Source organism: Anopheles coustani, chromosome 3, assembly GCF_943734705.1.
Source record: "Anopheles coustani chromosome 3, idAnoCousDA_361_x.2, whole genome shotgun sequence".
Taxonomy (NCBI): domain Eukaryota; kingdom Metazoa; phylum Arthropoda; class Insecta; order Diptera; family Culicidae; genus Anopheles; species Anopheles coustani.
Window position 1 is genome coordinate 96,655,959 of NC_071288.1, and position 14,897 is coordinate 96,670,855.

Consider the following 14,897-nt stretch of genomic DNA (forward strand, 5'->3'; position numbering starts at 1 on the left):
TGTATGTTTGTTTGGAGCTCGTTTCGTTGGGTAGCAATAGATGAATCGTTTTAGTGACCATTTTATACCATCTTCATTCCCCTAACAATGGTTTTATTTTGCAAAATGCAGTCGTTAATGGGGGGGGGGGCGCGTCGTTGTTGTTTGGTAGTCACCAGAATTTTCTTATCCCTTATATCGGTGTGTCAATCATGTGCCCTCTGCAAACAATTCCTACTTCAAGACACTGTAACAAATTTTGCAAATCCCCGTTCCTTCCACAATATACACAATATTTTGATATGGTACGATTTTTCCGCAAAACGGCAAGAAGATAGCATTATTGTGCATGTGTGTGATGATGTGTTTTACAGTTGGATTGGGTTTTTATACGTGAATGTTTAACTAAATCACTTCGTTTGCCACCGACAGGGTACGCGGTACGAAGCCATAACGGTTTTTTTAGGTAGGGAAGTAGAGAAAAACGATTCCCTTATATGGATAATGAAATCAGGCACCCACAAGGACAGGCACAGGATGATTGGTGGAAAGTATCAAAAATGGTAGAAATTGAATGGAAAGGAGTCATTTATATTGTTCATGAAATCGATGATATCCGTTGACGGACAGCAATAGCAAAGGAGCGACGAAACGTATGAGGAAGTGGTGGTGCGTGTGAGACATACCTTTCGGAACAGAGAGAAAAGTGGGGAGGGTATTATTGGAAGACGGCGGAAGAAGAATCCTCAAGTGAAACCATTTGTATAAAGATAAGTAAAAAAAGCAGCATTTCTTCAAGTAAGTGACATAATAATAAAGTTGGAAGAAAGAAAAAATATAAACAAGGCAAACATGGAAAGATAATTACGAAAAATAAACATTAAAGCGAGTGTACCATCATATTGAGAGCAGCAGAGAGGGTTAATAGAGGGTTATATCTAACTAGCGCGGCCACAACACAAACAACAAACGCTTGGAAGAGTTTAAGTGGGGGAGAGATAGTGGATAGTAGTAAACATGAACCGTTTCGGGGCGAACAAGAAACAAACTAATAATAACACCAGATATTAAAAAATTAATCAACGATGCGAGTCGATATGAAAATACCAAACACATCGATACGAGAAAACGAGATTCGGTTGAAATTACGAAGGCAGGTAAGCTTCACCTTTATTATAGCAATGAAAACCTAACGAAAAAAAAATGTTGGTACTGTGGTAAGATGCAATATCCTGATTCCAGTAAGTTGATTATATTATTTCCCATTCTTAAACGCCATTCCGTCCGCTTCCGGCCCGTTCTGAAGCTTTCCTTCGGAAATTTTCCGCGATGTACCGCCAATATTTACTGCGAATCTTGTCGTGCTGGTTAGCCATCGATTCGCATAGGTCCTGCACCTTAACGTGATACTCTTCGGCCTCGGCTGGATTACCACCGGATGCAACAATATCGAAGTACTTTTCCTCGTACAGATCGACCAGAAAGGCCAGCAAGTACGGCGAACGAATGCCATCGTTGTAAAGATCCTCGCAGAAGTCTACCACCGTTGGAAATTGACCAAGCTTACCGGTACCTTGCTGCAACAGTCCTCGCAGGAAGTTCCAAGGGCTCTCGTTGTTTTTAATCAAACCCACCCTGGTCATGACGTAGTTCACTTCGCGCTCGAGCACCTCTGGTGTGAAGCCACCGTGTTTGAGCACGAAAAATCGCTCGTTCCAGGCGGAATTGTTGCGCATGTCCTCGGAAATGAGCCGGTCGACGTAGAAAAGTTCATTATCGAAGAGACTGGAAGCAATGTTAATAAATAGAAGATTACTCAAAAGGAAGGTAAGCAGCGTATGCTTATCACTACATGGATTGTGTCACGTAGCGCAAGGAAAGTAAACATAATTACAAGCAACACGTTCTACGTACTTGTAATTTTTTATGACCCACTGCCGATGTTGCCAGGCGTGATAGTTCTTCGCATCCATATCCAGTATGCTCTCGGTAAGGGCCAGCTCACTCGAGGGGTCATCCAGCAACTCGACGATAACGCGCCTATGGTGCCAGACTTGATAGTTTTTCGGATTTTCAGCTATCACGCTCCCGATGTATGATAATTCTTCGTAAAGGTCGGAATTCAGTGCCTTCAGTATGTCTCGTCGGTACTGCCAGACGGTATAGTTAGCGGCATTCAGTTTAGCTGCATCTTTCGTAAGCTCCAATGCACGTTCCGATTTTTCCTGGCGCGACATGATCGCCCGCAGGTATCCATAAACGTCTCTGACTAGAAGAACGAACGGAGAAATCAATTGATTAGTTTGCCTCGAGTTTCGTACTATCGGTTCATTAATGCACTTACATCTTTCACTATATTGAATCATCACGACCGGATTTTCTCCATCATCCTGCGGCAGTGGTTCGATATCGGACCATTCGGGACGTTGCGAGTACAGCACCCAATCGTCGGAAAAATCTTCATCCGAGCTGTTACCGTCTGCCATAGTGATACCTTTTATCTACTGCGGAAGTTTGAGCTAGGAACTGTGGTCGTTTTTGGTCAGCAGAGAGCTATTTATGCAGAAATTGGTCCTTACGGCAGATAATTCTAACCAAATATCGGATGAGAACTGACAGAAACTAAAGTGTGACCAAGGTTGCTAGATGGATAATCAACTGAATAGGTTCCGATGGAATTAAAAGGTAGTAACCTAATGATTAAGTATTAAATGCATCGGGAATAATAAAGATTATTTATTCACGACGCAACTTTTCCAGATATTTCAAATAATTGTATAAAACAAAAATAAACATTTGAAATCACCTTGGTTTAAGTCAGCCAGTTTGTCAGCGTACTACTGTCAATTCGATGTCAGATTGACATATTCCACTCGATAGATAAATTGGTTTGAGAGAATGAGACAGAAAGCTCCTTTCAATCATGCATGTTGAAGCGAGACCATCAAGGATCATACGATTTGCAGCTCACACGTCAAATAGCAGTCCCATCGACAAGAGGTGCTTGTGGATTTGCGCGAATAATACCGAGTACGATTTCGCTGGCGGTAAAGTTTTGGTTGGTGCATGGCATCCAACTAGTGCATAAAACTGATCATACATTATTCACAGCGCAGTGCATCGAAAAACCCCAGTTTTGGTTGTTTTATACGGTTGATTCCGAGCGGGTGGAGTGGGGTAGGAGTGTTGGAAATAGTGCTTTTCCACGAACCCCCCGGATGAATCACGAATACGGTGGAGAAATTTCGCACCGTTCGGCGACGCTGCGAGCAATTGTTTCGCAGCACGGGAAACAGTGAAAAGTGTGTACTACTTGCAAAGGTTGCCGGAGGCCTTTAGTGACCATTCGACACGTTGCCATCATCGAATTGGCATCCGAATTAGCTTGTTTCCGGAAAAGTGAATCTACAAATTGTCAAGTTGGCCCCGGGGCGGCGATTGTGATGTGCAAGTGATGATAGAGGTCGTGAAAGATTGGTGAAATTTTAGAAAAACCAGCCTAACGAATTCGTCGGTATTGCAAATAGATTACGCCAATCGGTGGCAGTGAAAATAAGTTACAACAATGTATTTCTACAAGCAAAAACTGCTGCACCCGGTGCAGCTGAAAAAGCTGGGTGATCACAAGTATTCGTGCTCGAACGTCAGCCTGATGGATCCTTTCCTGCAACCATGGTGGTGCTGGCTCGTCGCGAAAGTACCGATGTGGTTGGCACCAAACCTCGTCACCATTGTCGGACTGATCATCAATATCATCACCACACTTATTCTGATCTAGTAAGATTCTTTCCAATGTTACACGTACAAGTTTCATTCTCTATTCCAGCACAATGTTTGACTATGCGGGGGGTGTGAAACATGCATCCGATTCCTTCACATCGCAGCCACTCGGAACCGCTTTCTCACACAAGTGATGTTGAAGGGGGCAATTATGTAATTTCGCGATACACTCCGTCTTCTAGCATTCATCTCCTCCTGGGAAGAGTAAGATAGGGAATTTTAGCAGATAGCAAAGGCTAAAAGGTAGACAAAGAGAGATAGCTACTGATACGTTGGATGCGCAATAGAAAAGTAAACGTAGTGAACCACTTCAATCACCCAACAATTGTGGCAGCCCCACACTTAGCAGGGAGAAAACACTTTTTAGCACCGTCATTGTTCAACGTGCGAGATGCTTGAACGACAAACTTCACGTCATTGCTTTCCCGGAACCAACCTAAGATGTACTTCATTGCGTGTAGTTTTTTCAAGATACGCAAATGTCGAAGGCGCTGAACATTCCGGGACCTTTTGGGTGGAACGGTAAAATCATGCGTGTCGGCATGTTTGGCATTCGTGTTCACATCGGCCGGCATTTGGCCGACTTTGACATTGGCTTGGGGTGGTACGAATAAAGATTCCACGCACATTCTCACAACATGCTTTGCGAAACGAACCAGCAAATTCGTCGTCATGGAAACGCATCGGTTTTTGGCCGATGGTATTAGCGAACGCAATGGTTAGCATCTCCACGGTTCTTTATTTATGTTTCTTTTTCATGTGTTGCTTCCTACGCCGGTTCAGTACAACAATTAAGGATAGAAGACATTACCTTTTGTGCTAAGAGATAAGCTGCCATGTCCCGAATGTATCTCACATGAAAAAGTTCACATAAGTATGTGAATTACATTATTTTACAACATTTACTACATTTTGTGCAGCAGAATACAAAAGAGTAGTGCACGTTTGTGACTGCACATTTTCAAATACTATCTGTGTCTTTTTAACTTGTTCCCTGTTCCCCCCACAGCTACAGTCCCAATGGACGCGAGGAACCACCAAGGTGGGCTTCTGCCATGTGTGCTGCCGGTCTCTTCATCTACCAGAGCCTGGACGCGATCGACGGCAAGCAGGCCCGTCGAACTAACTCATCATCCCCGCTCGGCGAGCTGTTCGATCATGGCTGCGACTCGATCTCGACGGTCTTCGTAGCCCTGTCGGCGTGCATCTCCGTCCAGCTGGGCTTCTATCCGCGCTGGATGTTCTTCCAGTGTTTCTGCGCCATGACGCTCTTCTACTGTGCCCACTGGCAGACGTACGTGTCCGGTACGCTACGCTTCGGTCGGATCGACGTCACCGAGGCGCAGTGCACGATAATCGGTATCCACATGATATCGGCCGTTTTCGGTCCAAAGATCTGGATGACGAAAGTAAGTTCCTCTCCGCCGGGCATGCGGTTCGGTGTCGTTTTTTATTTTTCTATCTTTTCAGCCTGAACCGAGACATTAGAAATGTCTGGGAAATAGAACAAACCTCTGCCGTGCTAGCATATTAAGAACCCAGACGATTTTCATGGATCTGAAAGTGATGCTGTTTCAAGGAAATGTGCCAAAGGATGTAACATCGTTAGTTACAACTTGAGTACACAAATTCACTGGTCATTAAACGGTATCTACGAGATAGATTGCAGGCCAGTATATAGTGTTCTGTACTCGTATTGTACTGATGGCATGGCATGATAAGTCGTACGTGCAATTTATTAGTAACAATTGTCGCCGGACAACTATTTTTTGCCCTAGAATCGTTACTCCACGGTCTAGGCCACTATTATGATATGTTGCCCAGAATGGGACCTAGAGCGGAACGCAAATTGCTTCTCGTTTTTTTTTCTTTTTGGCAATCAAGCAGATCGAGTTAGATCGCTTTAAGTGGAAACCCAGAATTACGACAGCTCGAGTGCATCGGAGTCATGGTGCATATATATTTTTCGCTCTTCTGTTCACCCAGTTCTAAGGGGCCGGGTACGTGTTTCGTACACTGAATCAACAAAAACCGGCATTGCACTTCTGTTTGCATTGAACTGAATGTTGGTTGTTTTTTTAAAGAAACTCCGCGCGAGCACATGGCGTGATGTTGATGGGCTTCCTGTTGTTGCTAGTACCGACGAAAAAGACGGCTGCATCGGTCCGGTCTCTGTTTGGCGTTCGTTCCAGAGCAGAACAACGACGTGCCATGGGTTCCAAAGTGCAAAGCTGCTGAGCAGAAGAAACCCGTATCACAACATACGCGTGGAAGCCGTTGCGATCGTGGATTTACACAAACTCGTACAAAGATTATGCGGTTTGCGAGGGGCGAGACGAATTTCTTCGCCATTCCTTCACAACGGTGTGCCAGTTTGTTATGTCAGATTTTTTGAATAGTTCTTATCAATAATGTCCATACATAAACACGCGTTGTGGCGCTGGTCGATATGATAAGAGCGATAGGGTTTGAACTACAGGAGGAAGGGAAAACGCTCCTTCATTTTTACAATGCCCTGGGCCAAATACACCATTTCAAATTGTACGATTGTCGTTGTCTAGAAAGGGGTGTAGATTGGTAATTTCTTATCTACATACGTTTCAACGTTACGATGCCGCACCTAATTCTGTTGCTCTGACCGTAAAAGTTAGCTAATCGATTGGTTCCTTGTTTAATTGACCTTACGTAAAACGGAAGAATTAGTACCGCACATTTCTCTTAAAATGCTTCCACTTTCCTCCGAAACGAAGCCCTCCTTGAATCATGCTTGTTTTCTTAGGCCATCGATGGCTACTTTGATGCTGTTCGATGCAAAATTAGTTCATATCTTACGGAAATGCAAACCACGTGTTACTTGATCAACCACGTGCTATCATACGTTCATGAAATTGTAATTTCCTCTATCTCCCTATTCATTGTCGCATTTTTCCTGCTCTTGAAATAATGACCACGTTTTCCTTACGTTTGAAACCCATCTCTTTTCCGTCACGAACCTGTTCCCCCCTGTGCCGTGTGTGTCTGTGCAGATCTTCGGACAGCTCGAGCTGTGGAGCTCGATGGCCATTATGACCATCCTGTGCGGTGGCTGGTCGCTGATGCAATTTTGTGCAGTGATCCGTGCGGGCGGCGTTGGTAAAAACGGATCTACGGTCGCCGTAAGTGTCGCCTTTCCTCCATCCCTCCATTGGAGGGAGAACCACCATTGTCCTCCACCAGTCCATCCAATATTTTTTCTACTGTCAACCATTATTAAGTTCAATTTCAATTTACCTAAACACCAACTCCTTCGATTTTCCTAACGATTGTTTTGTGCCATCTTCTTGCTGCCAAAATTGCAATTCGTCTTTGTTTTAGCATGAGTGATCGTCAAAGATAAAAAAAAAACCCCTATATTACCGAACAGGAGATAGTTTCGGCCTTTTGTTGTATCGAACCGATTTTTTAAAAGCAGACTATGGACAAATACAGCTGGAAAAAAGATTGAATCTCTCGACGACCGCAAGACTATAAGACATTCTTTCCACGAACGGTACAAAACTAAGCGTACCTTTTCACGCCATGCGTTTTCCTAAACTATGTCTTCGTGAAATCGCGCATGAACTAAAGTAACATTAATTAGCATGAACCTATTTCGGTGTGTTGTTGAGTGTGTGTATATGTTATTGGAAAAAGAGTTGGATGTCTACCAAGGAAATGTATGTTGTTATGTGCTACTCCCACTGGGAGTGCAACGTGAAAGGTCCCTTCTGATGTCCTTGCATGCATAGGAAGCTGCGTGTGTGTATGCCTAGAATGATGCCCATCTTCTGGTGGACCGTCCTCAAACGTGACCAACGTAATCCGGGCGGGAATGTTGTGGAAGTGTTCGCCTGAACAATTCATATTGGAACTTGCTAACAAAAATGTATTCGCTTCTGTTGTCGCTGCTGTGATTACTTTTTCCGTGTTTTGATTGTAAAATGTAACATTGATCGTATCCTTTTTATTTTTCTTCTCGTTTTCTCTTGTATCACTGTCCCTTTTCTACTACATTTCCATCTTCTTTTCCTGTTACGTGTGTGCCTGTGTGTACTTAACCTACGTTATCGATTGGAACCGATATCTCTTGTCAACCCGGATGGCCCCGCGCGTCTCTAACGGTCCTCTGCACCAACCAACCAACCAACCCACCTTCGATCTCATCTCTCCAACATCATGTACGCACCACCTCTTCTCCGTCGTCCACCGCACCAGATACCGCTGACCGGTACCACCTGCAACTATGCCATCTGCGCTGTCGTTACCTTTGGCTTCGTGCAAATGTTTGTCACCTTCTGCCAAACGTTCCGGGCCGGTGGGGTCGGCAAAAATGGTTCAACCGTTGCTGTAAGCGTTACTACACACGTTCTCCTCGTTGTTTACCACTTACCCTGTTCCTCTAGTAGCTCTAGTTCTTTTCTGGTCTGGTGTTTCTACTTGCAAATTCCTAGTTTCCTCCCATCATCTTAACTGTTGTTAATCCATGCCTCTCCTCTCTTTAGTTTAAATTACACCATACTCTAACCTCCGCGCAACTCAAACTGAAGAGCTAACAAATCTGTCTTAGGGGTGTGTTTCAAATGCAGCCTCCAAACAAAACGATTATTACATTACTGTGCGGCGTATGCCTAATCTACGTGTGGTAGGTTTCGTATTATTTTGTTTGATTTTCCGTCGCTCGTTACTACGAACCTGGGGAGTTAATACAATCCGAAGAGTATGGGACTTTTCGCGCGTTTCGCCGTCCAATTTTACATTATATGCGCTTTCTTTTAATTAACATTTCTAGGGAATATGATTACTTCTTCTTATGTGCGATGATGTTACTGACCGAGATGGTATTTTTTTCTTTCTTCCTTTCTTTTTATCTAATTTCTCTACCGTTTGTTATTTTTTTCTTTTCTTCGTAATCCCTCTTCCGCGGACCCCGTTCTATGTCGGTTCTCTCTCTCTCTCTACTTCGGATCTTTACTTTCTCCTTCCATGTTTGGCTTGCTGTAACGAAATCGGAAATCGGCTACGACTAACTTAAATCCAAAATTACTTGCGATAACAAACAAAAATTATAAACAACTAACCCAACCACCCCCAACCACCTTCTGCAACAACAACAACAACAACTATTACTACAACAACAACAACAACAACAAATACTTCTACTACGCAATCGACGCAGCTTCCTTTGATGGGTGGTATCGACATAAAGACGGTTCCACTGTACTTTGCCGTGTTTGTGTTCGGCTTGATGGCCTATCAGAACTCGGCCGTTATCTTTACCGGTGGCGTGGGCAAGAATGGATCTACTGTTGCTGTAAGGCCACTAATATATGTGTGTGTGTGTGTGTGTATGTGTGTTTGTTTGTGTTTAGTTTGTGATTGCTTGCCACATGGTGTGTCCTGTGCGTGTGAGGCTTTTTATTTCCTTATGATAAACATGCTATGGTAGCAGGATTTGTCCGTGTTGCGCGTTAATCTCTATCTGAATGCTAAACATTTTAGATATCTCTGCCTAATTGTCTTGCCCCCTTCCCTCTTCCCTTTCCTCAAAGCTACAAATGTAACAAATGTGTCCATTAAATAAACCGTGCTAGCGAATAGTCGTCGTGTCTTGCATCGGAATCGGAGGGTTGATTGATATTTATTCAATTCGCGTAAAGTAATTCAATTATCAACTCATCCCCGGAACCGACACTATGAAGTGGACCATCTTCCTTGACCCTTTGGCAGGCTTGTCTTGATCGAATTTAAACCTACAGCATTGGCATGAGACAACTTATAACTGAAGACAATTCTAAACCCAATAGTAACTCCTGTAATAATAGCTTTTAACTTGCGATAAATTTAACTGGTAAATTCCCCGGTTTTGCTTTCCCGTTTGCAATAATGGTTTGTGGGAAAGGTGGTGTAATTTGATTGGCAAACATTTGACAACAGCTTCACAATCAATCGACTGGTGAGGAAAGACGAAAATGTGACAATATTGTACACTAGCCTTAACAGTGAGCAATGGCGATTGATACCACCGTTGGTAAATGGTATCTGGAATTGGCATTAATTTGAATTTGAACTAACCATTTTTGAGTGCAAAACATAACGATCATCTCATTCTTATCCATCAAATCTAACCACACAAAAACAAACCCAATCTAACGTCTCGAAAAAAAAGATATGATAAAACTGGCAATTGGCTCAATATTTTCAAACATAGTAATACAACCTTTGGAGTTGTTTTAGCAAAACTTGACAAAAAAAGGAAAACACAATAGAAATTGTAAGAAGTAATAGAATATCTCGATCACATTTAAGTTCACCGATATTTTTTTCCCAACCGTCTTATTAAGTGTACAAAATTTTCGATAATAGATTTATTGTTTTATTTACTGTGATAATTCGTTGTAAAATGCCAGCATCAGATTGTGTTAACTAAATCTGTAAATATCACTTTGCTTGTTTCTCATTCTTGTTGATCTCAGTTAAGTTTTCCATTTCCATCCTAGTTAAACATTTTTAAGTTTCCATATTATTTTTGTTTTCGTGTTTTGCTAGAACAACCAACCATATTGCCTACCTCCTCCCTCACCGCTACCACCCTTTTGCTACAATAATCATTATTGTACAAAAAGTAACAACTTCATGTAACAATACCCCCTGTGCTCCTTCTTTTCACCGCTCAAAAACCCTTCTAATCCTGTTGCACACCGTCACGGTCGTCTCTGTTGTGTGACGTCCCTTTTCTTTCCCTATCTCTATCCTCCTTCCTCTGATCCGGAATTCGGCTGGATGTCTTCGACTAATGATTTTTTTTTCTCTCCGCTAATCATATCGGAAAACAAAATACATGTACCTCGCATACCTACCATGTACGCAAATCTCAGGGCACCAGCGTCCTGTCACCGATCATCCCGTTCCTGTTCGTAGTCGTCCCTGCGTACGTCATCTCGCAAAAGTCGACCGATCATATCTACGAGAACCATCCTGCGCTCTACATCATGGCGTTCGGTATGATCACGGCCAAGGTGACCAACCGACTCGTGGTAAGTAAGGAATATGCCATCGACGACGTTTTCATCGTGGTGTTGTACGATGTTGTTATTTGATTCCATTTCATTTCGATCGATTATTAGGTCGCCCACATGACCAAAAGCGAGATGGAGTACCTTGACTGGGGACTGATTGGACCTCTGTGTCTGTTCCTGAACCAGTACTTCAACTGCTTCCTGCCAGAGTACTACGTGCTGTGGTTCTGCTTGCTCTGGTGCACCATCGACCTGATACGATACTGCGGTCAGGTAAGAACTGACTCTCATTCTTCGCACACGTTCGCCTTTTATTTCACTAAACCCTTTTTTTGTAGGTGTGTCTGGAGATTTGTGATTATCTGAAGATTGAACTCTTCCGTATTCCCTTCCCACCGAAGCCGGTTATGACATCACAAGGTACGAACCCTGCACAGCTCCATCCTCGCATTAATGAAACCAAAAACGGTACGCATTGTATGCTAACCTTTAACACCAAACCAACAACCGTGCAACAACAACAACAACATCAGCAGCCATCCTCGGGCCCGCAGCAACAACAGCAGCAACAGTCGATCAACAAAAAGCAAACGCGTGCTGGCAGTAAAAAGCACGGTTCCCATCAGTAGACTGATGGTAGCACGGGAAGAAAGCGAACGCGCTACGTTTAGCAGGACGAGAATTCTTGGAAGGGAGGGAGGGAATGGGGAAGAGGGCATTTTGGAAGTATCTACACAGTGAAACACCAACTAACGTAGCATTTGAAGCAACACATAGGTGCGCTATTTGGTTAGGGCTTTGGTAGAAGATTCGAGCTTTACAGAGAACATGATTCAATTTTTCGTTCCTGTCGCAAATCAAAGGAGGCCGGTGAGCGATTTGCAATCGTGTACGAATCCTTTGAGGTCCTTACTATGTTAATCCGCGTTTATTAGCTGGTGTTGGGAAGCATCTAATATGTTGCTTTTGTTACCAATATTACGTTATGCTTAGCTCTTGCTTTTTTTTTTCTCTTCTTTTAAACATTTTAGTATTTACTCCGGGACTATTCTATGATCAAGCGTAACTTACTTCTATAATTCGATAGAATTTAAACGAACCATAACTAGCTGGTGGTTTAATAATGCGTTGGAAAAGAATGGTGCGTCAAACAATATCTTCTTCGCGCTGTTTCTAGCAATCATCCCAAAGCGTGGAGGACAGGCGGAACTAAGGAGAGGCTCACCTGACGTGTTGTTAATTTATGTTCCATTTATCGTAAAATTTCCATCACCCACACCTCCCCATCTTTGCGCGGCTGTTCCTTTTTGTCTCGTTGGTGCTGATTCTCTCTCCCCCTCCACCCCTCTACCCACCCTCACCCACCTCATTTTGTTAGTAATGGCAAGTCTTTCGTGTGAGAACTTTTAATATAACCTCGTCGTCGGCTAGTATAGCACAAGGCCCTTAGTTAGTACTAAGACGCGCCGTTGAAAATGCCTGGTGGATGCTTCCGGTAAGCATGGAGTGTGGACCGGTCGGGTGTGAATGTAATTATGTGTGTTTGAAGTTAAATGTGCAACATGACACATTACGGAAGTTAGGTTGCCGAATAGGGGCAACTTAATAAAGCGAAGGGAGTAATATTTTTGTACAATACACTTTTTAACGGACACAGCGGAGGAAGGATTTTTGAGGATGCGGAAGAGAGAGAGAGAGAGAGAGAGCTCATTTTCTCTTCGGACAGCGCTGCATCACGAATTGTTGGAGGGAAGGTTGTGCCGTAGGAAACGCGTACGTTTTGTAAATGGTTGTGCTCGAACTGAAATCAACAAGTATAAATGATAATAACTGTATATCTATGTATGCTAGTTTCAGAATGTAAAATATACCTAAGATTGTTGGATGGAGTGTAAGCGGGAACCGGGAGATGAAGGAGTACATCCCGGCTTAAGATTGGTGAAGGAGCCAAATGCAGCCGATTATAACAAATTTGATTGATAAAACACGTTTAAGTAACACTATGTAGCCTATGTGTCTCTTGTGTTTACGTTCCTAGAAATTTGGTTCAATTGGTTCAGTTCGTTTTAAAGGCGTCCAGTTAGCGGAAGTATGAGAGAAGAATTGAAGGACAATGATCAACGATAAAAGTATCGTAGCTTATCAACCGTGACATTCCATGTCATAAAAACGAACCCAAAGTTTCAGAAACCATGCTCAATGTTCAGAAGCTGCAGCAGCTTTGTTTTGTCGTAAATAACGCAACACGCTCGAGAGCGGTCCATGTTGATAACAACGGTGTGTGTGTGTGTCGGCTTCTGATAGAGCTGCAGAATGCAGCCGAAGGTTAGTAACGAAACTTGCCTCCAGCTGCTGCTAGTGGTCAGATACTAGCGGACGCGAATAGTTTGTTGTTTAATATTGTTAGGGTTTTTTTTCTTAACCTAAAACCACTTGTTCTAGAACGTTGGCAACTTTATTTTGGGGTTGCCCTAAACAAGTTTGTCGGTGTAGTTTCGTTGAAGCATGAATTGTGCGTGTGTGTGTGTGTGTGTCTGTGTGTCTTTATCCTGTTTTGACAATTTAAAACTCTCCTTTCTCGTTTTCTTAGCCTACTCTAACCTCTAACGACTTCTGTATTTTACTAATAGTTTTCCGAAACCTTATACCGATTGCTGTTTTCTATTCAATCTCTGTGTCTCTTCCTTGTTTCTGGCTTTATGTAGGAACTGTGTAATGTTTGTGTCCACTCGTAGTGTTTGTGTTCCCTCGTTTTGTTTGTTGCGTGCCGGTTAAGCGAGGAGTCCACAGGACGACGGAGAAGGAACAACGTGAAAGGCCGTTCGTTTCGTCCTCAATCAAGTCGTCATTGTTGTGTAAAACCGTTTTCTCCTCGTTAACCATATTCCTGGTCGTATTTAGAAACCGTTTTAGTTTGAAATCTATAATTAGTACTGGCGGAAGGCGGACCCGATAATCTTCTTTTCTGTAATAATCTTTATTGTCCTTTTCTTTCTTCTCTTTTCTTTCCCGTTCGCGTGCGTGTGTGTTTTGGCGGACGTTGTGATATGATATCAAATTAACGGGACGGGTAGACTCGGATGATCAGCTGCAGCAGCAACAAGAATCGACGTTGAACAACAACAATCGACGATCGTATCCGACGACACCGGTCCGAAACCTAACCGTACCATCTTCCATGGGTCCCCGGTCGGTCTCGGAAGACAGCTCAAGCCCGCAGATCACCCCAACGTCTTCGCCCCGCAAACCACACCGCGTTTGAACCGCCGCAACCTCTGTCGAAAGGATAGGAATTGTTGTACGAAGCTTGCCACACACACTCACATATATATACACGGGATGCGGATTATTAGTTGTGTAATACTCGTCGAAACAACCAACTGTTAGAGGTTTAGAGCTAGAGAAGGAGAACCAATTAATCCCATTTTCCTACTCAACAACCCTATGTGCTACCCGTTACCGAGAAAACCTTATCACTCCGAACGAACGTGTGATGGAGGATTGATTTAGATAGAGTATTTTTTTGTTGTTTTGTTTGTGGTTACGTTATTTTCTGCTTAAACCACCCCGGGCCGATAGGACCTGTTTCTACGTGGGACGGACGCGGGCCTTAGCTGTACAGAGACGAGACGGCATCACAAAGTCTTTAGGGCCATTTAATAGGAAACGGATTCATCTCCTATCAGGACGGTGTGGACGTCTGCCAAATGTTGTTGCGAGAAACACGTCGCTTGGATTGGGGGGCGTAGGGAAGAAATGGAGGAGAACAAAAAAAAAGACAATGCAATATAGGGGAGAAGTGCTTTAGTCCGTAGTAGAGTAACAAATTAAGTCACAGACACAGGCCTTTGTTTGGCCGGGATTCGCGCCAAAACACTGTGGCTGCGAGAATTATGCGAGAGTGTGGAACCTTGGTTTAAAATATATATATTTATATTAGAGCGCTAGCGAGAAAGGCGACGGAAAAAACCTAAGATAGACAAATGGATAACGAGCGACGCATGAGTCTCGTGGAGTTGCGGTTAAAATAAATATATGATATGTAAAAGGTGATAACTACAGATGAACCGAACCGAGCCAGAGGCGTACATTTGAAATACATTC

The 14,897-nt window shown here is 43.3% G+C and overlaps 2 protein-coding genes across 5 annotated transcripts; one reads left to right on the plus strand and one right to left on the minus strand.

The window, feature by feature from the left end:
• Positions 1 to 1,209: 1,209 nt before the first annotated feature.
• LOC131272584 (protein farnesyltransferase/geranylgeranyltransferase type-1 subunit alpha) lies at positions 1,210 to 2,580 on the minus strand. The gene is made up of 3 exons (XM_058274388.1): positions 2,324 to 2,580; positions 1,894 to 2,248; positions 1,210 to 1,764 (listed from the first exon to the last, which is right to left on the minus strand). Exons 1-3 carry the CDS (start codon positions 2,463 to 2,465, stop codon positions 1,248 to 1,250), a joined length of 1,014 nt encoding a protein of 337 aa, XP_058130371.1. The 5' UTR covers positions 2,466 to 2,580; the 3' UTR covers positions 1,210 to 1,247.
• A 383-nt stretch (positions 2,581 to 2,963) lies between these two features.
• On the plus strand, positions 2,964 to 14,860 carry LOC131272098 (cholinephosphotransferase 1). Of its 4 annotated transcripts, XM_058273725.1 has the most exons (7): positions 2,964 to 3,756; positions 4,769 to 5,168; positions 8,954 to 9,088; positions 10,653 to 10,811; positions 10,902 to 11,066; positions 11,132 to 11,261; positions 13,868 to 14,860. In XM_058273725.1, the coding sequence occupies exons 1-7, from the start codon at positions 3,545 to 3,547 to the stop codon at positions 14,053 to 14,055; spliced, it is 1,389 nt and encodes a 462-aa protein (XP_058129708.1). In that variant the 5' UTR covers positions 2,964 to 3,544; the 3' UTR covers positions 14,056 to 14,860. The 4 variants fall into 4 exon arrangements, with proteins under 4 accessions (XP_058129708.1, XP_058129707.1, XP_058129709.1 ...); XM_058273724.1 differs by lacking the exons at positions 8,954 to 9,088; positions 13,868 to 14,860 and adding an exon at positions 6,786 to 6,914 and having other exon boundaries at positions 11,132 to 12,628; XM_058273726.1 differs by lacking the exons at positions 8,954 to 9,088; positions 13,868 to 14,860 and adding an exon at positions 7,993 to 8,124 and having other exon boundaries at positions 11,132 to 12,628.
• The last annotated feature ends 37 nt before the right edge of the window (positions 14,861 to 14,897 follow it).

Excerpts from the sequence above, each read along its gene's own strand:
- LOC131272098 (XM_058273725.1), top strand. The coding sequence starts at position 3,545 with ATGTATTTCTACAAGCAAAAACTGCTGCACCCGGTGCAGCTGAAAAAG. Across the intron at positions 9,089-10,652 it reads AGAATGGATCTACTGTTGCT|GGCACCAGCGTCCTGTCACC; the intron begins GTAAGGCCACTA and ends CGCAAATCTCAG. Across the intron at positions 11,067-11,131 it reads TGATACGATACTGCGGTCAG|GTGTGTCTGGAGATTTGTGA; the intron begins GTAAGAACTGAC and ends CTTTTTTTGTAG.
- LOC131272584 (XM_058274388.1), bottom strand. The coding sequence starts at position 2,465 with ATGGCAGACGGTAACAGCTCGGATGAAGATTTTTCCGACGATTGGGTG. Across the intron at positions 2,249-2,323 it reads GATTCAATATAGTGAAAGAT|TCAGAGACGTTTATGGATAC; the intron begins GTAAGTGCATTA and ends TCGTTCTTCTAG. Across the intron at positions 1,765-1,893 it reads TGGGTCATAAAAAATTACAA|TCTCTTCGATAATGAACTTT; the intron begins GTACGTAGAACG and ends CATTGCTTCCAG.